The sequence below is a fragment of the Diplotaxodon limnothrissa genome, linkage group LG5, assembly GCF_057381915.1.
Source record: "Diplotaxodon limnothrissa isolate DT_005_m linkage group LG5, D_limnothrissa_male_GT1.1, whole genome shotgun sequence".
In the NCBI taxonomy this organism is placed as follows: domain Eukaryota; kingdom Metazoa; phylum Chordata; class Actinopteri; order Cichliformes; family Cichlidae; genus Diplotaxodon; species Diplotaxodon limnothrissa.
Window position 1 is genome coordinate 16,890,234 of NC_140600.1, and position 27,898 is coordinate 16,918,131.

Here is a 27,898-nt window from a genome sequence, read left to right on the forward strand (position 1 = left end):
TGATCGACACATGGACCAGCACAAGGACCACCAGTGTGTCTGCAACTGGCCTTGTGCTGTGTGTGCGTGGATCATTGTCATGCTGAAAAGTTAAGCAGTTGTCAATCAGGTTTTTTCTAGATGGTATTGCATGGATGATCAAAATCAGATGGTACTTCTCTGTGTTTCTAATTCCATCAATTTCACTGGTTGAAATGCAGCTTCAAACCATGACAGAGCCACCACCCTGTTTTACAAATGGCTGTAGACACTCACTGTTGTACTTCTCAAAACCACTCCATCAGACCTGTTGCCAGTGATTTTCCTCCCATTTCTCTTTCTTGAGGATGGCTTCTTGACAGCCACCCTTCCACTGAGACTGTTTCTCATGATGCTTCAGTGAACAGTAGATGGATCACCTGAAGGGTCAAATGCATCTCTCAGGTCCTGTGTCAGGTGTTTGCTGAATTTTTTGCTCTCACTTGAGGACATGACTTTTAGATACTGTTCATCTGTTGTAGATAGTTTTTAGGCCCGCCAGTTCTTCTTTTATCCTCCACTTGTCCAGTTTCCTTCAATTTTTTAAGGACACACCAGATAGCATGCTGAGATATGCCAAGTTTTTGACTAATAGCTTTTTGGGATTCACCTTGTTCCTGTAAAAATAGTATTCAATGCCTGGCACTTAGCTATAGTACTAGGCATAGAAATATACTGTTTCATACTGTTTCATCTCTTGTATTAGGCGTCGTTTTATGCTTGAATGATTCATAGATCAGCGTTAAGAGGTTCAACAAACAAAACCCAAAGAAGTGAGGAGTGACTAAAGATTTTTATACAGTACTGTATGTTGGTAGCAATTAGGGAATATTGCTTTTTGTGGCTAAAGTGGCTTTGCTCTGCAGCTACCATGCAGCTTGTCAGCACTGCACAGTTCCACTCAAGCAACTGTAAACTGTTTTGTCTGTTGATTTTACTTTCTCAGTGGCCCCAAGTTAATGGTCTATTTCAGGGAGAGGGAATTGATTTAGTTACATGAGCTGAAGGAAGAATTGAGTAGAGACTGATGTAAATATGGTTTCATTTGTCATTTGAAAGCTGTTTTTTCCCCCTTTTAGTCAGTTGGTGCCAAGAGACATTGTGTGAGTGCGCATGTGAAAGAAACCCCCAAACTCTCACATTTTTGTTGCATCACTCAGCAAAGCAACCAGGATGGTTTCCCCACCTGAGGATCGATCAGTCTTTTACAGTGTGCTTCAAAAGCCTCCATCAGCCTCCTCAAACACGTACACACACAACCACCTGACAATAGTGCTGACAGCACTTACACACACAGCTGGAGAGCACTCTGTCCAGTCTTTTGACATTAGTATGTTGTGCAAAGACCTGAGAACATAAGTGAATTCCATCAATCATTTTCTGAAATTTTCAGTAAACTGTAGCTGAAAATACAATATTTCGTGCAAGCGTCATTGGGGTTTAACTTGTGAGTAGAATAACTCTAGGCTCTGTCTAAAATATCATGGGCCTCCTTCAATAATAGTATTTCTCATACAGTCCTTTGTCGTACTTCTAGTTTTTATCAGTAAATGCTAAATGTGTTTTTAGACTAAAACTTTAAAAACATGTGAGGGAAAGGTTGTGGTTTTGCTTAAATATTTAGAACAGGGACACATCCTTCTTTTTGCGTCAAAGCAGCATTGACATTTTAAATAATTAATGAAGACTCACATAATTAATTGAAACCAATTCATTTTTACAGTATGCATTATTAAAACCTTAAAAAATAAAACTAGTAGCCAGGAAACATGTTTACAGGAAAAATGAAAACATGTTGTGGTCTTTTACGTGGGTCTGATCATATCTTCATGCAAACCTGTCATAAATATGGCTGTTCTTTTGCTTTTCGCCAAAACATTGCCTGTAACACGGTTCCAAGTCACATTGCTATTCCAGGGAAATAGGGGCTTTCTTGACATCAAATCATGGCTAGACTTAAGGTTTCTAAGGTGGTAGTGCATGGCATTGGAAACTGGATCTATTGTATCCAAAGCACGATCAGGCAGACCAAACGTGGCAACATTATCAGAAAATCAATACATCAGACCTTGTTTGTAAATGAGCAAACAGAAAGGAGACAGAAAAGGTGAGCTGGAAAAGAAACGAAATCACAGAAATTATTAAACAAACCAAAAAAAAGAGGCGATGTGGTTTAAGATGTATGAGAGATTGTTAATGGTTTCAGATTTTTTTTTTTAACTATTTGCCCTCGTAGACCAAACACACATAGTTTATGCTATATTTCTTTAAAGTTTTGCATTACAGTGACTTTACAGTGTAAGATAAAGACCCTGCAAAAATTCAGCAGGTCACCTGAACTTAAACCTGCTTTTAGGTGCTATCAAACTAATATAGCACAGTAAGGATTTTTGGCTATTTAGTTATTTAGAAATAGCTGTCAGAGGTTTACATGCACTCATCATATACATGGATGCCCTGGTAATTTTGGGCTTTTAATGACTTATTCAATCTATTCTTTTTACACGGTGGAATGATTGTACAGGCATTATTCTGGCTGGATATTTGACCACTCTTCTTGGCAGATCTCCAAAAGTTGAATCTGTTCATCTGGACGTAGCGTTTTGTGGGAGAAACGTTTCGTCACTCATCCAAGTGACTTCTTCAGTCTCAGCTGACTGCAGGTTTCCCCAAATCTTATAAACAGTACATTTGCATAATGACTGAAACCAGCCCACTGAAGGAACAATGGGCTGGGAGGTCAGTTCCTTAATCTTAATTATGGAAGTTCTCATGACCATTGATCAACAGCCACTGATCAATGGCCATGAGTACCATTCACAGAGAGTTGGGGAATGGCTGCAATCACAGCATTGTAAGATGATGACAGATGTACCCTTAGGCCCCCTCCTCGATTCAGAGATGGTCTTTCCCTTTTCACGTAAATGGCCTCCTTGACTCCGCACTCAAAGCAGCGTTCCTCCCTGTCCAGGATGTGCACATCCTCATCATTGACGGAGTGTCCACTGGCCTGTAGGTGTAAATAGACTGCAGAGTCCTGGCCTGACGAGGTAGCTCTTCTGTGTTGTGCCATTCGCTTTGCCAGAGGTTGTTTGGTTTCCCCGATGTATAAATCCTGGCAATCCTCCTGGCACTTCACAGCGTACACTATGTTACTCTGTTTGTGTCGGGGGACCCGATCCTTGGGGTGGACCAATTTTTGGCGCAGCGTGTTTTGGGGTTTAAAAGCCACAGAGACCTGGTGTTTTGAAAAAATGCGTCTCAACTGTTCCGATACTGCTGATACATAAGGGATCACTACAGGTTTTCCCTTGGGCAGCAGTCGGCCTTCTCTCCTGGATCGGCTGGAGCTTTCTTTAGGTGCCTTTCCAGCTTTGACAAAAGTCCAGCTGGGATAACCACATTTACTCAGGGCCTTCTTGATGTGCTGTTCTTCTGCCTCCCTGGCTGCTGTGTCAGTGGGGATGGTGTTCGCTCTGTGTTGTAGCATCCTGATGACACCCAGTTTGTGCTCCAGTGGATGATGAGAGTCAAACCTTAGATACTGATCCGTATGTGTAGGTTTACGGTACATGTCAGCTTTTAGATGTCCCCCATTACTGATGGAAATCTCACAGTCTAAGAAGGCTAACCTGCCACTTTTCATATCCTCCCTGGTGAATTTGATGTGTCGGTTCACCGAGTTAATGTGATCCGTGAATTGTGGTACGTCCTGAGATTTGATTTTCACCCAGGTGTCATCCACATATCTGAACCAATGGCTTGGTGATGTTCCAGGGTAGGATAGCAAAGCCATCTTTTCCACTTCTTCCATGTACAAATTGACCACGATGGGTGAAACTGGGGAGCCCATGGCACACCCATGTTTCTGCCTGTAGAACTGACCCTTGTATGTGAAGTAGGTGGAATGAAGACACAGCTCCAAAAGCAAACACACTTGGTCGATGCTGAGAGTGGTCCTGTTGCTGAGGTTGGGGTCATCCTGTAATCTCTTACGCACTACCTCCAACGCTTCCATGACTGGGATGCAAGTGAAAGGTCTTCTTGGCAGAGTTTGCGGAGTTCAGTTAAATTGGTTGCTTTCCTGGTCCCACTCAGCTTTTCGGCATAATAGGCTTGAGGTCAGGGCTTTGGGAAGACTGTTCCAGAAGCTTAATGTTATCCTGCTTTACCTATTCCTGTCATGGTTCTGGGTCCTTCTTACCCAGCGTTTTGTGTTTCCTTGAGATATTTCTGTATTTTTGGTTATGTCTTGCTTCTTTAGTAGTCTTTCTTTAGTTATGTTTTCTGTCTTGTTTTCCCAGCCGTCATGTCTTCCTCTCTCCCTCGTGCTCCTCCGTGTTTTCTCTTCCCCTCCAGTCTACGTCTTTGTACTTCCTGTTTTACTTTGATAGTAAGTAAGTAAGTAAGTAAAATTTTATTTATATAGCACATTTCTAGATAAAAGATCAAAAAGTGCTTTACAAGGTATAGGAACAGATTAAAAAGACAAAGTACAGTCAAAAGTTAACAAAATGCGATTTTAAAAAGATGTGTTTTTAGCTGTTTTTTAAAAGTAATCAGTGAATCAGCAGATCTTAAGTTCTGAGGAAGAGAATTCCACAGTCTGGCAGCCACAGTAGCAAAAGCTCGATCACCCCTAGTTTTCAGTCTCGTATACTGAATAACAAGTAATCCCTGACCACAAGACCTCAGAGACCTACTAGGGGCATAGGGCTGTAAAAGTTCAATGATATATGATGGTGCTTGTTCTTGAAGAGCCTTAAATGTCAGAACCAGAATCTTAAAGTGGACTCTGAATTCGACAGGGAGCCAGTGTAACTGTATAAGCAACGGTGTTATATGTGAGTATTTCGATGTTTTCGTCAGAAGCCTTGCTGCAGCATTTTGGACAGTCTGCAGACGCTCCAGGGAACTTTTGTTTAGACATGTGAACAGTGAATTGCAATAGTCCAGTCATGATGAAATAAAAGCATGAATAACAATCTCCAGTTCAGTATGAGATATTATGGGGCTCAATTTAGAAATATTTCTTAAATGATAGAAGCAAGACCGAACCAGAGATTTGACGTGAATATCCAATGTAAGAGCAGGATCGAAGGTTATCCCTAGGTTCCTGATAGATGGTTTCACAAATGTTGAAAGGGGACCAAGAGCATTCATTATGCTGGGTACATGTCTGTCTGGAGCACATGTCTGTCTGGAGCACATAAAAGGACTTCAGTTTTATTTTCATTTAGTTGGAGGAAATTGTCGGCCATCGAACCTTTGATGGTTTCCAAACACACATTTAAAATCCGCAGCTTAGAAGCATCTTCAGGTTTAAAAGATACATATAGTTGGATGTCGTCTGCGTAGCAGTGGTAACAAATATCCTCAAAAGGGCTCAAAATATGCTGGAGAGGAAGTAAATAAATTAAAAACAATAATGGCCCCAGCACAGAGCCTTGTGGCACACCAAAGGACAGGGACGTAGAAGATGACCTGTACTTAGAAACTGCCACAGAAGAGTATCGTTCACAAAGATACGAGGAGAACCACTCTAAGGCAGACCCAGATACACCGACCCAGTATTTCAGCCTATCAAGCAAAATATAATGGTCAACGGTGTCAAAGGCCGACGTGAGATCCAACATTAAGAGAACAGAACACTTACCTGCATCGTTTTGCATCAGAATGTCATTGGAAACTCTAAGAAGGGCTGTTTCAGTAGAATGAGCTTTACGAAAGCCAGACTGAAATTTGTCAAAGATATTATATTTGTCTAAAACTGCTGTAAGCTGCTTAGCCACAATCTTCTCTAAAATCTTAGCAATTAACGGTATTTTTGAGATCGGTCTGTAGTTGCTAGCAGAGGTGTGGACTCGAGTCACATGACTTGGACTCGAGTCAGACTCGAGTCATTAATTTTATGACTTTAGACTTGACTTGAAAAAATGTTCTAAGACTTGTGACTTGACTTGGACTTTTACACCAATGACTTGGGACTTGAATTGGACTTGAACCGGTTTACTTGAAAAGACTTGATATTTCACCCCAAATATAAAATTTAACACGCATATTATATAGAGATTGAAAATGTGACGTCATTCACGGGTAGAACCGCAAAGGATTCTGGGAACTCGTGGCAAGAAGTACTAGCGCACGCAGGCTTTCAATTAAAATCAGTTACACAGAGATAAAAAGAAACACAAAAATGTCAAGAAGCTGTTGTATTATTAACTGCAATAGCCGGTCGCATGACAGCCACGGGAAGCCGACGGGTAAAGAGATCGGTTGTTATCGGATTACGACGTTTAAGAGAAATTGTTCGAGCCATGTTTCCGAAGTGACAAACAGGCGACGGATGGCCTGGATTGCAGCCATTCAAAGATCAAATATAACGTCCCAGAACACTCCAGCTCACAGGTTAGTCTGCTCCAAGCATTTCCACAAAGGTCAGTCTGCTGTTGTAGTTAATACGTCATTTTCATAACATAATTAGTGATATAGGTTACAAGCAAGTCTGGCGCTGAACAGAAATTGTCGCGCTATGCTCCTTTATTTATTGTGCATAAATAGTGAATTGTCCTGACACAATATTGCGTTTCGCTTCTGTTATTATGGTACATTGACAAAAACATATACTTTTATTCACAGGATAAAACAGGTTTTTTGTATCACTAATTGCCCAGTACGATTACAGCATACAATATTATTGTCACTGCTACATTTCTGTGATGCTACCAGAAATTATTTCCACTACTAATTAATTACCGTTGAGCTCAAAGGTCCTATTAATAAACGGTTAACGAATGTGTATTTATGAAGACGATTTGTGAGACTGGTAAACTTATGATACGTACGATGGTCTTTCGTTCTACACGGTGCGTTTCAAGGTCCTGCACCCATCCGTCGGTAAACTGTACCTGGGCTTGTTGCAGTGACCGGAAGTTACTAAACTTCATGAGTGTATGCACTCACTCCAAGAACCGTATGCTTATAAATATGCATATAAATATGAGATAGCTGACTTCATCTAACTAGCAAATGTTTTCCAGGCTACGTTGGTGATGCAGTTTTTTTTTAATGTGTGTGATATTTTTGTCATGCGATTTTAAAGCCGGTCCTACAACCGCATCCAAGAATAACATGCAGCTTATCTCAGAACTGTCGGTGAAAATTATTCTTGGAGCTAGGTTTAATTGAGCTGCATTCTAAAGAGGTGCAATTTCACAATTTGTGTATATTTTCTAAGTTCACTATTTTGTCATGTGTTGAGAAAAACACAGATTTAAAAATTACATGGTCTAATATTTACATTTAGCATATAACTGCAACATGCTTTTTTTCGTTTTTTTTTAATGACTCGAAAGGACTTGAAATTCAAAATTTCAGACTTGTGACTTGACTCGGACTTTTACACCAGTGACTTGAGACTCGACTCTGACTTGCCTGACATTACTTGAGACTTGACTTGAGACTTGAGGATAAAGACTTGAGACTTACTTGAGACTTGCAAAACAATGACTTGGTCCCACCTCTGGTTGCTAGTGAGAGATGGGTCCAGCATAGGCTTTTTTAACAGGGGGTATATAACAGCAGTTTTAAAATAAGCAGGGACTTTGCCAGATCCCAAAGAGGTGTTAATTATAGTGAGCATACAGGGACCAATAGAGTAAAAGACATTTTTGAATAACAATGCGGGTAAAATGTCGAGTGAACAAGAGGATACTTTTGTTGCACTAACTATTTTTCCCAGCTCAGATAGTGAAACAGGTAAAAATCTTTCTAAAACAACAGTGTCACGGGTTGCTCTGAGGATCCACTCGCAGGACTCCGGAGTGTGTTGTAACAGAGACAGTTTATTCACAAAAATCCTCACCAAGTGTATTTACAGGCAGTGCGAGGACAGTGCTATATACAAGATGTGCGAGGACGGGTTCCAGGGCTCCAGGGAAAACAAGGGGATCACACACACGCTCATGCCAACCTCTCTCCGCTAGTGACCAGCCACCTCTTACACGCTCCACACGGGGAAACACGGGGACGGGTCCCGGGAATCTAAAACAGAGAGACAAATGTTACTTTCTGAGGCGGAAGTGTGGGGAAACTAGGGCTCGCCGTGTACTGACAGGAGTCTTCACAACAATCCAGCGTTGAACAGCTGATCTCCTCCTTCTGATATACCAGCTGGTCTGATGAGGCCCAGGTGTGCATGATCCGGGAGGGCGTGGGCCGAGGGCGTGAACCCGCCATGAGTTCCGCTCTGGCAAAACAGGGGAGGGGGAGAGAGATTGCTGATCAGTGCCTTGCCGACCCCGCAGGTCGTGACAAACAGGCCGAACTGGCGTGGGAACTGACAGTGCAGATGCTGATGGGGACAATTTTTTCCTTATATTGCTAATTTTTTCTAAAAAGAAAGCAAGAAATGTTTCACAGTCTTCAGCAGAAGAAATAATGGCAGCAGGTGGAGCAGGAGTAATGATATCAGTAATAGTATCAAATAAGACCTTAGGATTACCTCTGCTCTTTGCAACCAACTGAGAAAAGTAAGCAGCCCTTGCATCTCTAATAGCATTGTTAAAAGAGGCTAAAAGATCCTTTAAATAAAGGAGATGAACATTTAAATGAGTTTTCCTCCATAACCGCTCAGCTTTACGACAATTACTGTCCAAGCATGGCGCAGTTTAAAAAGCGGTTTAAGGATATGGTTTTTACAGGGTACAGGGAAAAGGTAGAGATTTGATAGGGTGTTCTTGTCTAATATTTTCATGTGTGTGCGCATGCACGGGTTTGTTGGTATGGGTATATATGTATGTGTATATGTATGTATATGTATGTATGTATGTATGTATGTGTATATATATATATGTGTATATGTATATATATGTATATATATATATGTGTATGTGTGTGTACGTATGTGTGTATATATATATATATATATATATATATATATATATATATATATATAAAATTGTAGGTTGTGTATCCTTCAGGTGTTAATAGGGTTATTGAAAATGTGTATATGTGCGTATGTGTGTATATACGTAGGTATGGATAGATAGAAACATATATGTGTATATATTAAAAAAAAAAAAAAAAAAAAAAAATTACACATAACATATAATGTAATTACAAGGAGGTATTTCTGTAGTCTATTGATACTAGATAGTGGAAAAGGGGTGGGATTAAATAAGCTTATGCTTCTTCCTGCTCCTTTTTGAACATGGACGTTATTTGGAGTTGTGGTTGCTCGTTTTCCTTTTGTTTGCTTTGTTCATTTGTCTCTTTTAATTCTATTTTTTTTTTTTATACTTTTTCAACATGTTCAAAATAAAGATTCAATCAATCAATCAATCAATTACGTTTTATAGAGCGGATGTTGTCATTTAGCCAAGGTAGGGACTTGGAAACAGGCACAGGTCTCATTTTAACCGGACAGATTTCATCTAAGATCGAAAGACAATGATGATTAAATAGAGCCGTTGAGAAATCAACACCGTTTTGTGGGGATAGTGTTAAATTAAAAGCATCTGAGAACTTCTGCGCTGTGGAGGAATTTATAATGCGCGACATAACTGTCCGGTGAACAGGAGACATAGGCTCATGAAAAGACATGTTAAAAAGTATATAATAATGGTCAGAGATAAAAATGTCCTTAGAACAAATACAATCAATATTCAAACCCAAGGTAAAGACAAGGTCCAGTGTGTGACCTTTGTTATGTGTGGGGCCGGACACATGCTGGATAAAATGAATCCATAATGTTGATAAAACCCCTGGCAAAGAGGTCAGACTCATCATCAACATGTATATTAAAATCCCCCACTAAAAGCAATTTGGACAACCTCATAGTAGAGGACAGGAAGTCGCTAAACTCCGCTAAAAACAAGCTGTTTGGGCCGGGTGGATGATACACCACAGCACAGTAAAAAGGATCCTTACTGCCGATTTTAATGAGCTGCAATTCAAAAGAAAGAAAGTGTCCAACTTTCACTGAACGGCAGTTGAAACGGCTCTGAAATGCCACCGCGAGACCTCCTCCACGACCAGATCCCCGAGGCTGGTTAATGACAGAAAAGCCATTTGGGCACATTTCAATAAGAGACGAATAGTCCAAGCCTCGCTGCCAGGTCTCGGTCAGAAGCAGGAAGTCCAGATTTTTAGAAGCAATAAAATCGTTAAGCACAAACGATTTATTAGTCAAAGATCGGGCATTAAAGAGCGCCATAGTCAGCGGGGTGAGAGCATCATTATTGGGAGAAGCTCGAGTTAAAGGACGTAAATACTCGAGATTAGAGCCTTCACGTTCGTATATTCCACTCACCGAGGGGATGAAAAGCCAGTCAGCAGGAGAGTCTGGATGAACCCTTCTGAGGTAGCACGGTCTCGGAGAGCCAGGCCCTGCATATCCAAGCAGGGCCGTGGAAAACAAATTCCTCTCTATGGAGCTGTTTTGAGCGTAAGTAACAGAGCACGCACGACATCGCTTTCCAATCAGCCCCCGCCGCCAGAAAAGCCTAAGCTTCACCTGGATACCTGATCTCCTTCCTCTTCTTCTCCGTGATCTACGGGGAACGCTGAGAACGCTGGCCGAGGATCCAGCCACTGGCGGTAGATGGAAAGTGCCAAAGGAGTGCGGGGAAAAGTGCGGAGAATGGAAAGTGCCAAAGGAGGAGGAAGATGAAACATCTTGGGCCATCATTGAAGATCGGATTGATAATAGCGTCAAACGATCATAAACCAAGGCAGCCAGAACATCATTGATACAAATAAAAAACAGCAGAGTAGAGAAAAAAACACGACGATAGAACGTGACAAACTGCACCCGGCAGCGGCGAAGCCAAACACAGGCGCCATCATACCGGAAGTGCTGTCCCCGTCAGTGTTCGTCATGTTGGGCTTGGTCTTCCCCTGTCTCGTTATAGTTATAGGCGTCAGTTGTGCTCCTCGTGTGTGCTCACGTCCCTCGTTATCCTTCTGTGTATTTATGTCCGCGTCTCCCTCAGTTTCATGTCGCGTTCTCCCTCATGGCTACCTGTGTGTCTTCCTGTGTTTTAGTTTAGCATTTCCCAGTGTAGTTTATTCTTGTATATCTTCCATGCATGCAATAAAGCAATGTTTTGAGTTTTGAGTGGTCTCCGCCTATGAGTCTGCATCTGGGTCCTCTCCTGCCTGCACACAGCCGTTTCCTGACAATTCTAAAACCAGTTTGATGTGTGTTTGAAATCACTGTGTTGTTGGAACATCCACCTGTGTCCAAGTTTCAGCCATTTAGCTGTTGATTTGAGGTGAAGTCGAAGAATTTTGAGATAATCTTCCATCTTTATTATTCCGTACACTTTCAGCTATGCAGTATTACTACTGGTAGCAAAAACCCTACCACCACCATGCTTGAAAGTTGGTAACAAAAACACTTGGTTTTTCTATGTGGGCACCAGTAAATTTTAGGCTTGAAGGTGCTGATTTAAGAGTAGGAGTTTGTTTCTTGGTCAACACCCTCTTAGTTCACAGCGATGTAAAATTCACTTCACTATGTATAGTGACGCTGGTGTTTCAGCAGTTCCAGACAAACAAATCCTTACTAGGCTGGCAAAGAGAAACTACCAGCTTTCGTCAAGTTGTCGTCAAGTAAAAGCCTTGGCGTTGTCAAGTTAAAAGACACTGTAGAACCTTCAACACCGCTTACTAAAAGATTGGAGGGAGTATCTCTATATGTCTGAGACTGTGTAGAAAGAAACCCAATTTCTTTTTATAAAGCAATTGGAGATGTCGACTGTACAATAATTCTACCTTGGAAAAAGAACAGTTCAATCATTAAAAGTCCAAAATTACCATGACATTAAAGCCCATGAAGAGTGTTTGCCACCTTCTGATCACAACTGTATAAATTATTTGTAAAGTAATTAAATTACTTTACAAATTCTCTTCACCAAGGAACTGTATTACATTACTCATTAATTGTGTTACTGTTATGGGGTAATTGACTATAATGTCATTAGTGCATTCAAATTTTAATCCCTTACACTACTTGTTACTGTAAAATAAAACACAATACTGCCCCACATGGATAATAAAATAAACAACTCGTGAATTACACAGTTAACATGTTCCAACTTAATAACAGTAAACTTTAGGGTCACAATGGTGCAACAGCTGAGACAGAAAACTGTTCCAAAATAGTGATATTATAATACAATCACACCTTACTGCCACATACTCGAGAACATCTACACACAGACAAATCTGGAACAATTAACCCTTGTTTGCACTGATTAATTGTTCCAGGACCCAAATACACTGCAGGAGCAGAGAATTTCAGGTCTCTGACAGCATGTTCAGAAAAGTTAGCTGGGGCAAGACCATTTAATGATTTCTACACAAAAAGAAGTTTGTATCTCAATCTGTAGCTAACAGGGAGCCAGTGAAGCGAGGTGATTAATGGGGTTTCTCTTGCTTGAAAACTGGTGCAGAGGTCTGAGCTGCAGTCAGGATTAAGAGGTCAGAGTAACACCAGCAATGATGAATTCTTCCACACACAAGCGCCCCTGAGTCCAATATGATTACCAGATTTTTGTAAAAAAAAATTATTTGATTAATTGGAGTTGTCACGATTTTCAATTTTCTGGATTTTCTAACAAGGCTGAAGTAAATCCATGGCAGTATATCAACTCTTCTACAGGAGCTGAATAAAACCTAAAGAATAAAATTGTGGGAGGGAGTAAACAGTGCTGGGGTTAGTTCACCAGCTATTGCCTGCTGGTGTACAGTAATCGTGATTTCCATTGTTTCTCGTATAGACAGTCAATAGCTATATGGCTGTAAACCTAGGAAATGTTCATCTGTAAGAGAATGTTCATTCCCACATACATTCTCAAGATATTAAGGCAAATATATATATATTTCCTATCAAACAGAATTGTATCTCGTAAAGTAAGAGAAAAGACTGAAATGTGTAGGCTTCAAAGAAACAGACCATTGCCTCCCCACGCTCTGTCTGAGTTGAGTATAATAAGCGAAACAAGGGGGCAGAGTCTTTGATGGCCTTCCTGATGTTCAAAATCTTGTGAATCTCTTTTTTTCTCTTTGAAATATTAGCTAGGTTTCATTTGACGTAGACGTGACGTCGACGTAAAGCGCGAAATTTGACTGGCGGTCGGAAGTGAAAAAGATAAGCGCAAAATCACAGACAGACAGTACGCAAAATGCCTATGTCCTGTTGTGTTTACGGATGCTCCAGTAGGTCGACCAGAGAAACTGATAAACGGTATTTTAGGGTACCAAAAATAGCCCAACGAAGAGGAGAAAAATGGAAAATTCTAACCGAAAAACGTAGGAAAAAATGGATTTTAAATTTACGTTTACAGTCAGGAGGAGCAGAGTCTGCCAATGCCCGTGTCTGCAGCGACCACTTCGTCAGAGGTAATGTTATGTTTGCAAACGAACTTATTAGCATTAGGTTGTCGTTAAATTCTCGTTTACTTAGTGCTTTTAAGTTAGTAGTCTAATATTGACTTGATTGGGACTATAGGCTGCCCAAGTGCTTTGGATGACGAAGAGTCGGAGGACTGGGCTCCGACGGTCAATCTCGGCTACGAACGAAAACCCAGATCGGAATCAGTTCTCAAACGAGAGAAAAGAATGAAGCTTAAGGCAGAACAGCATCGATGTGCAGAGGCGATTTTGGATATGCAACAGACGGCTGAGAGCCCGGATTTGAGCCTAGTGACAGTGGAGAACAGGCTACTAACCCTGCCATACAATTGCAATGAGCTGCAATCACTTCTCCATCCTCCTTTGCAATTACCCAAGTCTTCAGAGGTGTCTCGTTAGACCTCTGAGAATGGTTTACCTTGAAACAAACAACTGTCACTCTAACGAAGTCCTAAGGATGTGGCATGTTTGTTGACGTTAAAGCCGCTACCGCTAACTGTTAGCGTGTTTAAGATAAAGCAATATAAGAACAAACACTCACCCTTGCAAACACCAAACCGTATCCATCACGGAGACGTTTTGTTCCAAGGTTGTGGACCCACCCGCTGACAAAAAAATTGTACGCCTCCAGACTCTTGAAAGCTTTCATTTGCTGCCTAGTGTAGTAAGAAGTCTGGAGGACCAAGTAGTTGGTGATATCCACAGCCTCGATAGTAGGCAAATCCTTTACTTCTGTGGTGTATTCGGACATTTTCAAAGAATACGGATCACGTCCGATATATTTTTTAACTATCTGTTTATATCTCTCCCGAGAAACGGGGTCTAAAGTTGCACAATAGCTGCTCTCCTGACTCTCCACAGTGTCCTCCATGTTTACTTCCGCCCTCCACTCAAAAATCGTGCTGCCTCCGCACGTCATCAGAACCACGTGACCGCAACCCAACTATTGAGATTTGATGAAAATTGATCCGAAGCATGTCAATTAGCACATAAACTCAATCTGCATAACATTATAATACTGCCAAGCAGAGAATATCTCTGAATAGTTTAGCTTTGAGCAAGGAATCAAGCGATAATACAATTAATTATGTGACATCAACAGCAACATAAAGAAAATTGTTCGAAAGCATGTTTACCCAATGAGCATTTCGATGATTTCTTTGCTTGTCTATCTGCTTTTATAGCATTTCTTCACTCTCTATTTAACCCTGTAAAACCTGAATCAATGAATAATTAGCAGCAAATTGAATTTTTCTAACATACCTTCTAAAAAAATATCAATTTGCATGAGTTTTAAAAATCACACTAAAGATCTAAAGATCTCAAAAACTCAGGGTTACAGGGTTAAAGCTTTAATCCAGTTTTCTGAACAGGTGACGTCATGATGGATTTACTTGTCACTACAACTTAGTATTAACTCTAATAATGAAGCCAAGATGAAAGGAAATTAAGGCATCAGTGACTGTCTCTATATGAGATCATCTGTAATATGAACTGTCATGTGCTGATTAGAAAGTCAGAGCAAACAAACTAAAATCAATCCAAGTCAAACCAGAACTCATCTCTGCTCCCTAATTGCTACGTGTTCACCAGCCTAAAAGTTGAACAAATCTATGTGGCATCTATTGTATCCCCTAAAGACTGATTAGCTGCATCAAACATTAAGACATCTAAAACTGCCAGCACATATTTTTAAATCCTTCTAAACAGGATTGGCTAAGATGGAACATATGTCTGTGCTGAAAATCATCAGAGTCAAATAAAAAATAAGAAAACATGAGTTAGACTTGAATAGTTGGATAGTCAAGAGAACTTGTTCAGAGATAGAAAATACACAAATTAGCCTTGATTTCCACAGCAGCCTCACTGATCAATTAAAAGCCAATAAGTGGGAAAGAAAAAAAAAGGATGTTTTTTTCTTTGATTTCTGTTAAGCTTTTATTGTTTTCTTGATTTCCTTTCACAGAGGGATTCCAGGAAAGAAATGTGGAACTATTATCCTGACTGCAGAGGAGCTGAGCAACTGTCGAGTGAGTAAACCATAATAATCCCCCCTGCCAAACACTTATTAGCAAGCAAACATCTGCTAGCAAAGCCTGGTTAAACAGACATCACACATAAAGTGGATAGAGAAACATGGAAGCTGGAAGGGACAAAAGAAACCAAGGCTCATAGAAACATCCTTTTGTCCACTTTAAGAAACTACCCCATAATAGTTTTAAGAAGTTGGTACTGGTCACCTTGAAATAATTTCAAAACCTCATCCCAGTAGTGTGTTGATTTACTGCCTACTGTCTGTCTTTGTTCCCCATGAGGTGCAATATATGATTATTTTTTAATCTAAACAACTTTTCTTACAATTTCTACAAAAATGATGGTTGTATGAATTATTACACGAATACTTTATATGTCTCAAAGAGAAATCTATATTCTCAAAATGTGGCCTCAGGCAAAGGTACCGTGTTTGTTTGTTATAGATTCTTTGTCAGCCTCCACTGTATAATCCACTGGCTTTGAAAATGGAGGAAGAGTAAAATTTCACAGCAGAAAATACCTAATTTTGAAAAATTGAACATATGGTTAAAAATATGGACGGCACAGTGGTTAGTTCTGTTGTTTCACAGGAAGATGGTCCTGGGTCTGAATCCATGAGCCCGCTATCCTGGAGGTTCTAACTCGGCCATAGATGGGAATGTGAACAGTACTCTGTCTCTATGGGATGGCCTTGTGACAGAATGGTGACCTATCCAGGGTGTACCCTACCCCTCACTGTGTGACAGCTGGGGTAGACTCCAGTCACTGCCATGACCCTGAACTGGATAAGCGGAAGAAAATGCATGGTTGGATGTCTCTAAATGCCTACTGGTGATGCTAGAATTCTCAACGCGTGTAAGCATATAACTCAGTGGAAAGAATCAGGGATCCCTAGTACCACACTTCGTCGCTCTCCCTTATAGACCTAGGGGCATCCAAGGGAAAAAAGAATATGAGATGAGAAAGAAAATAAGGATGAAGACACAAAAGAAAAGTTAGAACTCAGTATGGCACCTGTGCAGTTTCACTGCTTGAACCTTCATTAGTTAGCAATAAAACGCTGCAGATTATTTTCTGATGATCAGCTAATCAAGTCATTGGTGCAACCGTAGCGTTCGTGTATCAGTCTGGATGTTTGCACATCTACCCATCTGTATAAAAATGTATAAAAAAAACCCAACCTATCACGCACACAGACTCGGCTGCTGGGTGTTACACACTGCGCGCTGACCTGCTCTCTAATGAAAGGACCCGAGAACATGATGTGGTGAATGTTGAATGCCTCCTCAGCCAATTCTGGTATACAGATTTTAAATGGTTCACTGGGGTTCCAGCATACAGATTAAAACAGGAACATGTGAATACAAGAAGCTGTCCAAAGAGAAAAGAAATAACGTAGAGAGCGCGAAAGGGAAAGAAAAAATGGCACAATGAAAATGAAAGATCAAACAAGCAGTGATAAGATGATGAAACAGACATTTCTGCGTGTACAGAGTGTGTCTAGATGAGAGAAAAAGACACAATCAAACAGATAGAAACAGTCACAAAGGCACTGAAATTAATCAATATAGGGTTATTTCACGCCTGGTGTATACCAGCTCTTAGCTATAAAAACTGCTTGGCTGATGATAGTGTGAGACTGAGTGATGGTTAATTAAAATGCCGTCCTGCCTGACCTTGTCCCCTGCAGCCTGTGGGATGCACATGCATAAACACACACATACAACACATTTGTATACTGTCTCTTTCACACATTTGTTCACCAACTGCAGTCGGTACTCATATTAGAAGCATTGTGCAAAATGTTTTGTTACATTTTAGGTAACAGGCTGGAGTTTGTATGTGAAGAGGGTCACATATAGTAAATGACCCAGTGTAAAAATATCAGCCGCACTTTCTATCGCAGCTAGGTAATAATGTGGTAATAGTGGGGTGATTACGTGGAAACAAAAATTTAATAATATGGATTTAGCAAGTTTGTGCTAGCCACCAAACTGGTATCCATGTAATTCTCTCAAATCAACATTGTGCCAGAGCAATATCACATTGACCTTGATGTAACCGGGTAACTTGTAAGTAACAGGGCAGAAACTGGGCATAATAATGTGGAAGCAAATGTATGTGCATAAGGCAAAACAAATTGGTAATAATATAGTAAAGGTATAGTAACAATATAATAACCTGCTAGCAATAAAATGGCAAAATCTGTTTTTTAATATATACAGTATATATAATAATCTGTGGTAGTAACCTTATAATAAATAAGTTAATTTTGTTTTATGTTAATTGAAAATATGATGATAAAATTACCATAATGCTGAAATTATTCTTTTGTCCCCAGTATTAGTCTTTGTTTGAAGGTAACAATATGTATGTTTAATGTTGTGGCTTATTACCTGAAAACACCTGATAAACAGAAGTTATATTACCTGATAATTTCTGTGTAATAACCAACAATCAGGGCACCAAAGTGCCTGTTTCTATTTAAGGCCACATTAATAACCTATAAAAACAAGGTCCAGGAAACATGTGGTAGTTTCTCAACACTTTTATGACTTTTCTATTACTTTTGTAATGAAGTGGTAATAACTTTCTAGTCTGTTTACTCCACTATTACATTATTACTCATCTGTAATAGAAAGTGCGAAAAAAAAAATCTACTAATGCTGAGCTATCCTAGAGAGCTTTACAGACACTTTTAGATCAGTCAAGAACTATACTCAAAGTTAGTCAAAATAGGTCACCTCACATTCTATTTTTTACGCCAGATGCCCTTCCCAACGCAACCCCCTGAGACAGTTGTGTCTCCTCCTGGTATCAAACCAGGGATCTTTTTGATTGTGAGGCAAATGTATATAGTACTACACTATATAGACTATACTATTTAAAGTTTTTCACTCTTACAGCTCTTTTAACCTTGTCTTCAGCCATAGACAACAGAATTTTTAATAATAAAATGCCTATTCCTGTAACTAAACCTAAAAATCAAACAACTTGTAAACTCTACTATATATCACGTACCTTCTTCACCACGTCTGTGTGACGACTGTTTAAAATTTCTCTCTCTCTCTCTGTTTCTTCTATAATTTAGACATTTGCTATCCCTGGAAAGACAACAACGTCTTGACCTGAGTACAGTTCACTGGATTTTGTGAACATGACTTTGTAATGATGGCCTCGCTGGTGGGTCTGGCAAGGTTTAAGAGGTTAACATAAATTAAGTATTAATGCGCTGGCGTTATTACCACTTTCTATTTATGATGTAGTCCCAGTAGAAGCGAGCGTGTGGTGGGCCAGTATTTCTTTAAAGTCTTTTTGCTTACACAGTCTACAGCAGGAAGTTTTAATACATCTGTTCGCATAAATGATTAAACTTTATCAGCCTCATTTGCATACGTAAAGTGCTGCAACAACAATAAAAGTACTGCAAAGATCAAGTAACTTTGGAAAAGCTTTACAATGTTTCACTGTAGTTTCTGTAGTTCTTATATAGATATTAGAAGAAATACAAGTACATTAAAGATACAGTCTGGGGTCCTGCAAAGGAGCCGTGTGTATAGAGTCTCTTGAGATGATGAATAACAGCAAAACGTTATACTGGGATGTAATGCAATGTAGCATGTGGCTCCACATTTACCTTTGTGGCCCTCAACCTCTGTTCTCTTTTTGCAAATCAGCATTATTAACAACCCCTTATGGACCTCTTAATTACTGCTTTTTTTGTTAATATGTCTCTTGCAGCCTATAAGCTCATGGGCTATCCAATCAAAATGTTTGAGTTTCCTACCTAGTGTGTGATAATCTCAATTTCAGGGTGGAACTTTATTATAACCTTTCTTTATTTCGACCTACTGCCACAACATAATTATTATGACACTAATTATAAGAAAAATCAGCATGAAGAACAACTGAGATACAGACGTGTAAGGACAGAAGAAACTATGACTGCATTTAAGAACGATCTATTAAATCAGGACTGGGACAAGGTGTACAAAGAAGCTGATATTGATATTGCATATGGCATATTTTTAAGAATATTCATGGAGTTGTACGATAAAAACTGTCCAACAATAAAATACAACAGAAAGCACAAATATTCAGATAGACCATGGCTCACTAAGGGTTTACAAAATGCATGTAAAAAGAAAAATACACTCTATAGGGAATACCTAAAACAAAGAACAAAAGAAGCTGAAAATAAATATAAAAAATACAAAAATAAGTTGACCAATATTATACGTGTATGTAGAAAGGAGTATTATAGTAAAATATTGAACAACAATAAACATAATATGAAAGGAATATGGGATGTTTTAAACGGTATCATTAAAAATAATTCTGGACAACAAAGTTATCCACAATACTTTATCGATAATGGCAATATTATGGAAAACACTGCTGATAAGGTCAACAGCTTTAATCATTATTTTGTAAATATTGGACCAAAACTGGCAGAACAAATTCCTGAGTCACTGCCATCAGTAGAATGTAGTGAAAACCTGATTGATAGGAACCCTAACTCAATGTTCCTCACATCAGTGGAGGAAAAAGAAATAATTGACATTGTACACATGTGTAAATATAAAACATCCACTGATTGTAATGATATTGACATGAAAATCGTCAAGAAGGTCATTGAAGGAATTGTAGGACCTCTAACATATATTTGCAACTTATCATTTCAGACGGGAAAAGTGCCAAACAAAATGAAAATAGCTAAAGTTGTGCCGCTGTATAAAACCGGGGATAGACGCCACTTCACAAATTACAGGCCTGTTTCTTTACTACCACAATTCTCCAAAATCCTAGAAAACCTGTTTAATAAACGATTAGACAAATTCTTAGATAAATATAAATTACTCTCTGACAGTCAATATGGATTCAGATCAAAAAGATCAACATCTCTGGCATTAATCGAATCAATTGAGGAGATTACGAATGCTATAGATCAGAAACAGTATGCAGCTGGAGTATTTCTGGATCTCAAGAAAGCATTCGACACAATCAATCATGACATATTAATTAATAAACTGGAACGGTATGGGATTAGGGGGGTTGTACTGCAATGGGTGAAAAATTATTTAAGTGACCGGAAACAATTTGTGAAGCTGGGTGTCCATTCCTCATCATGCTTGGACATTGCTTGTGGTGTTCCACAAGGCTCTGTACTGGGTCCAAAATTATTTATTATTTATATAAATGATATTTGTAAGGCATCTGATATATTAAAATTAGTATTATTTGCAGATGACACAAATATTTTTTGTTCTGGGGGGAATCTAAAGGAGCTGCTGGATACAATTACTTCAGAAATGTGCAAAATTAAAAAATGGTTTAACAGGAACAAACTATCGCTAAATCTAAGTAAAACTAAAATTCTCTTATTTGGGAATTCCCTTAGAAATGCACAAGTGCAGATTCATGTAGATGGTGTGGAAATTGAAAGAGTACTTGAACATAAGTTTCTTGGTGTGATTATAGATGATAAATTAAACTGGAAGTCTCATATAAATCATATACATAACAAAATTTCAAGAAGTGTCTCAATCTTGAGTAAAGTAAAACACATTCTGGACCACAAATCACTCCACATTCTCTATTGTTCCCTGATTGCACCGTATTTGAATTACTGTGCAGAGGTTTGGGGCAATACTTACAAATGTTCGCTATCATCAATCTTTATATTACAAAAAAGGGCCATAAGGATAATCCATAAAACTGGTTACAGAGATCATACAAATCCACTATTCTTAAAATCAAAAATTCTAAAATTCACAGATCTGGTTCATTTTCTCACAGCACAAATTATATATAAAGCAATAAATAACCTGCTTCCTGACAATATTCTAAAAATGTTTTCTAAAAGGGAACGGGGATACAATTTGAGGGGGGAATTAAATTTAAAACATCCTCGTATCCGTACAACATTAAAAAGTTTTTGCATCTCTGTGTGTGGAGTGAAGCTGTGGAACAGACTAAGTAAAGATATGAAGCAATGTCCAAGCATGGCGCAGTTTAAAAAGCGGTTTAAGGATATGGTTTTTACAGGGTACAGGGAAAAGGTAGAGATTTGATAGGGTGTTCTTGTCTAATATTTTCATGTGTGTGCGCATGCACGGGTTTGTTGGTATGGGTATATATGTATGTGTATATGTATGTATATGTATGTATGTATGTATGTATGTATATATATATATGTGTATATGTATATGTATATATGTGTATGTGTGTGTATGTATGTGTGTATATATATATATATATATATATATATATATATATATATATATATAAAATATATATAAAATTGTAGGTTGTGTATCCTTCAGGTGTTAATGGGGTTATTGAAAATGTGTATATGTGCGTATGTGTGTATATACGTAGGTATGGATAGATAGAAACATATATGTGTATATATTAAAAATAAAAAATAAAAATTACACATAACATATAATGTAATTACAAGGAGGTATTTCTGTAGTCTATTGATACTAGATAGTGGAAAAGGGGTGGGATTAAATAAGCTTATGCTTCTTCCTGCTCCTTTTTGAACATGGACGTTATTGGAGTTGTGGTTGCTCGTTTTCCTTTTGTTTGCTTTGTTCATTTGTCTCTTTTAATTCTATTTTTTTTTTATACTTTTTCAACATGTTCAAAATAAAGATTCAATCAATCAATTATTATGCTTTACCAGGGTCAAGTAATGTTTGCACATACCCAGCATGTGCAAAATGAATCAAAGTGTGTTCCCCTACATTTTATCTCTCAGTATAAGGTTTCTTACTCCACCGTGATCATGCCAGTAGCAGACTTTTAAGTGTAGATCAAAGACAGCGAAAAAAGATATCTTCACCCCTCAGTTGGCAATGCTGTAGACCAGAGCTGGCTCATGCCAAAAAATTAATGTTAACCCACTGAAACATCGTCTCTCTACATTTTGTATGGTCTACGGATGCAATTAGTCTATATCACTAGACCTTATGGGTTACACTGGCTTTCGGGGATGAAATCATTAAGCTTTAAATGTGAAAAAGAAAATTAAAGAAAAACATGGAATGGTTGAAGATGTGTTCTTTAATGTGGTGATTCATTTCTTTTACCCATTATTAACGCTTTCTCAGAAGCTCCGCGTCTTCATATGCAACTTTTAGATAAACAAAATAGGTATTGCCAGAAAGGTTCCATGTTGTATTACCCTGATTGAATTATTATTGATTACACAAAGGCTAATATATTAAAAATAAAACGAAAACAAAACAAATGCAACCCCGATTAAAATATGTTCTATTATCTATCTCTCTGATTTCCACAAAGATTGACTTTGATAAATCTGAAGCATATGGACAAAATACCATGAGAGCTTATGAAACGGAGCTAGCAATTAAAGACAAGACTGTTCTCCTATTTAATCAAGTTTATGAGCCATGGAGCAAAGTAATCAATCTGAGTATACTGAAACATTTCACCAACTCTGTGTGCTGGTTATTAAAAGTTCTTGCTGCTATCTAAACATGGTAAATTAAAAAATATTAGGTCATGTAATTTTGATTAACACCCACTTGCTGATGCTATCAACACACCCGAAGCAACCAATTTGCAGGGGTGGTTATGGCTTCATGCAAATTTCAAATGTTTCGGGGATCCTAAATCCTGCAGGATTTCTGACAACGTGGCCGCTCCCCCTCCAAATCTAGCGGCTGTATTTTCGCTTGGTATTGTGCTGACTTTTCTTGCACACAGTTCTGGATGTACACAGTATCCTCATGGTAACACTGACCACCTAATCTCTTCCAGTACATGTACTATATCACTGAATCCCACTGGCAATAAGGCAACTCTTTCTTCACAAAGTGGGAGCACAGAAGCTTGGTTTTGCCCCCAGCATCTCTATATTTGCTCTTGCTTTAAGAGAAACGTCCACCACATTAAAAGCTGATAGATCCCCGTGAGGATTTTCATTTTGCTTTAATTGCTTAAATTTAACTGCCTGCCCGACTATTTTGCCATCTGTGTGATTGACCAAAACAGCCAGTGGAGAAGTTTCCTTACTAAGAGTACAGATGTTTACTCTGTGCATGTGTAACAGCCAGGAACTTAATTTGCTTTCTGACAGGCCTCGATATATATGTCTTTTTTGCTTCTTTGATTCTGATTGATCTTTCTGTCATTGTGATGAGGACGAAACATTTTCATCTGAGCAGAGCAGTTTCCTAAATCCGAATGGCAGCCTCCTCGTCTGGTCGCTTCCACTTGCCGTGCTTCCATTTTTCTCTTTTAAAATCTTCTTTGATGCCTCTACATTCCACTTCAGATTGTACAGTACATCTGAAGGGCAGCCTTCAGAACATTTGGTGTGGAGCTAAGTTGAACAGGTTTTCGATCAGCGTGAGCAGAGAACAAATGGAAAATACAGTATTGAAACGTAGAAAGGAGGAAAAACCTGGAGCGGCTGGGAATGGGGACGTTAGAAGATGCTTTGTGTGTGGAGGAGAAATTGCTTCTGCATAATTCCCCTCATGTACACTGTTTGGTAAACTTATTAAATTCTACGAACCTTCATGAAAACATAGACCACAAATTCAGATTTATTGCAGCTATAAATCAAGCAAGAACAGAGGAAAGTAAGATATTAGCTGTTCACTTGTGATCAACGTTGCTTCCGGGTCCAACCTCCTACTGCGTTCACTGAGGCTCTTGTTTGTGTTGTAATTCTATCTTATTTTATTTAATATAATAAACAAGCCCATAAAAGTAATCAGTGATCACTGTTGGCCTGTCTGACTTTTTATTAGCAATAATCATGTGCTGCACATTTTTAAGCTCAGTTTTTAAAAGCTTATGATGGAACTACAGCCCATGTGTTCACAGTTTACCAGGCACCAAATATTTGAAAGATTCAGAAAATAATCACTCTGATGCTAACCATTTCAGTGAGGACATGAAGCTTAGGATCAGGTATTTTTCAGAGTGAGTAATTCAAACCACGCAGCAGCATGTTAGTGACTAACCTCGTGTTGTGGACGGTCCGTTTTCAGCATTTGTCTCTGCTCATCAGGAACCCTCACACTGACTTTTACTGAGGGGAAAAACATTAATAGTCATCCTCCATCTTTGCTGTTCTACTGTGATTATATTATCCTAACAGTAGCTCGGTAGCTAGCAACCAGGTAGAATACGATTATTATAAATTATTTACCAGCTAGCCTAACTTCAATACCCTGCAATCATTGCTGCTGTTTATGCATATCACTGTAACTATGATATATGGTATATATACCATTTTATATCATTCCATCTTTATATTTGAAACTAGCGAGCTAACTTGCTGCTAACTTCTAAGCCCATTAAACTTCCTAAATCCTCTTTCTTCATGGATGCTTGGATGTTAAACTTTAGTATACCTGGGAGAGCAGCAACACTCATCACTGTGTTGGAAATTAAAAGATTGGGTTAATCTAAATTCTTAGTGATGCCACAGTGTTTGCTTGAGTTTGGAAACTGAAGAAGAGTTTGGACCCAGATGATGTCAAACTTAGGAAGTGGGTTAAGTGGGTTTGTGTAATAACTGTCACAGTTTATAATGACTGGACAATCAATATGATCATGTAATGATCATAAATCTGTGCTCTCATACATCACTGAACACAGAAGGACAACATACTAGCCCACTAAGCCCACCTTTGACTCACTATTTCCTCTCAGACTCATCAATTGGGAATTTAATGAATTCGCTGATTGCCCCTTTTTCTTTTTTTTTCTGCATTAAACCCCAACAACACACTGCCTAACACTAATTCAGGCCTATGTGTTTCTAATAAATTAGTTTATAGTATACATTTGCCTATTTGTCTTCTTTTTTTCGTAATTCATGTGTCAGTAACTGTTTCTGCTCTGACACAAACAGTCCTTATTCCCCCCTGAGGGTGTGAATGTGTCTCTACCTAGTCTTTGTCCCTCTAGCTAAATATTGATACTGCCATTCTCTCCATATTAGCAAAGGGCTGTTGATCACAAAGCAGGAGTGCAAAAGTGTGCATGTTTGTGGCTCAGAGTGTTAATGAGGCAGAAGCAGATGCATATTTAATATCCTCTACATGCTGTCATCATAAATGCTTTTATGTGCCTGTCAACTCCTCGCAGATTTGGTGTGTCTTTACTTGCTGACTCAAAGTAGCAGCAACACTGCTACACACCCAACCACCCACACACATACACACACTCATACACACGCATTGCTATTACTTTACATTAACATTTATATTAATAGAACAGTAAAAAAATATGATCTGCTGTCTATTTATTGTTAAATGTTTTATTACAGCATTTTTAGATGGTCTAAAGAAGCTGTGGGCAACATGACAAGGTCGGTATTGGTTGTGAGGCAACTTCAGCTATATTTAGAGGACTTTACTGAGGGTTAGATGAACACAAATTGTCAGGTTGCAGCTGGATCCCTAAAACGCCTTCAGGACCAAACAACTGCTAAACTGCTTGAAAGCTTGCTGTCGATACTCTGTAGCAGATGTGTAAAATAAACCACGCAAATCCCAGACTGCAGTTTTAACTGGATTTCTGGGAGCAGTTTAACAACCTTTATCAGGAGAATATCTTTGATTTAGTACACCCTTGCATCTGTTATTGAAACTTAACTTACAAATTCCTCAAACTCTGTTGAGGGTTTATATTTACTATTTCAGTCTTTATTTTTTATGCATTTCATTTTACTGGACACAGATTAAAAATCTTTGAAGGAAGCAGGGGACAAGTTTTGAATGCTATCTTCCTCACAGGCGATAGCAGCCAAACATTTAGGCCAAAATCTCCTTCAAAGTTGTCTCCATGTGGACATCTACACTGCCTCCACCTTTCCTGCTACTTTTAGGACAAACCCTGGAGGACCTCAAAACTGTGCAGAGAACAAACATCAAGTTCTGCCTGAAAGTGATTCATGTAAATATTTTTGCTACTGATGAGAATCTGGTGTCTGGAAAAAAATCCAGAAAGCAAACAGCAGTGAAAGAGTCTGCACAAAACCCAGAGGTAGCACATCAGGAGCGGAGCATGACCAGTAGCTTGCTGGTCATGAAAAGGGCAAATCAAAGGGTTGCTGTTTTGATACAATGGATTAGATCTATTATGCATCTTAACTTGAAGAATCCAGAGCAGGAATTAAAGGAAGTGATTTAAAGTAGCTGCAGCAGCTGAAGTGGTGCAGAGGTGCCCAAGGATTTGTGTATTTTTTGATTATCTTTATGCAGTATGCATGGGCACACACATGCTTGCAGTTAGTGGGTTGGGAAAGTGTTGTAAAGCAGAAAATGGACTGTTGTTAAAAATTATTGATTGAATTAATTTAGTGTGACCATTCAGGCTTACCTAGTGCCCTGGAACTGATCTAAATTTCTGTCTGTGGTCCTGTAGCCTATGGCCAGTTTATTAATAATTTTTTATAAGGTGCACGGACACACTTTTGCTGCAGTATGCGCCTTCAGAGGTTTAAAAATGCAAGTATGCTTCAGCCGAGGGCAGTATGAATCGAGAGCTCGAGCGGTTTCACGAGCAGTAAGAAACTTGTTGAAGTCAGGCACTTGTTGAAATGGAAAATATTCATCGAGTATCCAGGGATGGGATGAAAGAAAGAGCCAGAGATGAAATAAAATCTGTTGCTACAGCGAAAGAGAAATTCTACTTCTCACATTCATACTCATACATATGCTTGTGCATCAATCAGTAAGCAGTGTGGGTATCAGCACTCTCCCTCAGGATTAAAAGACTGTTTTTTTAAGAGATTGAAAGTGAGTGAGCGAGTAAGCTCAATGTAGGAGGTCTGTGTCAAACGCCAGTCATGTAGTGTGCGTGTGTCCGTCAGGCTGAGGGCAGAATACAGATAAAGTTCCTCACTGGCTGCTGGATTGGATGTGATGTTTTCTTGAGTGCGCTGCAGTGTGCCTGCCCGTGTCTGATAAAAATAGTGAGAGGACACTGTAGCAACATGCAAACTGGAATTAAAATGCATTTGTGTATAAAGACACTCAAGCCCTCACTCAAGCCCCAAACCCGGCCTGTCACATCTACAATCTCACACACATTCTTTTGCTGATTTGCCACTCGGCACATGACCAAACATGAGGTGCAAGCTGCAACATTAAAAAGCTATTAAGCTATCATTAGTGGCGCCATGGCTGCCCAGTGGAAGGCCCGAGGCTCTGACAACAACAGCAATCTACTGTTATAGCATCTAAATGTACTGTAATGAACCCACTGTGTTTCAGAGATTAGCTACAGCTCATGTGCCAGAGATCAGTCAGGCCCCATCTCTGTCAGTCCCCATCTCCGCACACAGGGAGAGCCCAGAACACGGACCGGCCGCAGTAAACAAGTAGTACTACAATGCTAAACAGCGGACCAGTGATTTATATTTGGAGCTTTA

The 27,898-nt window shown here is 39.1% G+C and overlaps 1 protein-coding gene across 2 annotated transcripts in view; it reads left to right on the forward strand.

Annotated features, from left to right (window-relative positions):
* Window positions 1–27,898, forward strand: part of cpne5b (copine Vb) — a 142,435-nt gene that overhangs the window by 83,144 nt on the left and 31,393 nt on the right. For both annotated transcript variants that reach the window (XM_085353967.1, XM_085353966.1), the window contains one exon: window positions 15,404–15,467. In XM_085353967.1, coding sequence (XP_085210093.1) covers window positions 15,404–15,467 — 64 coding nt within the window. The remainder of the gene's footprint in view (window positions 1–15,403; window positions 15,468–27,898) is intronic.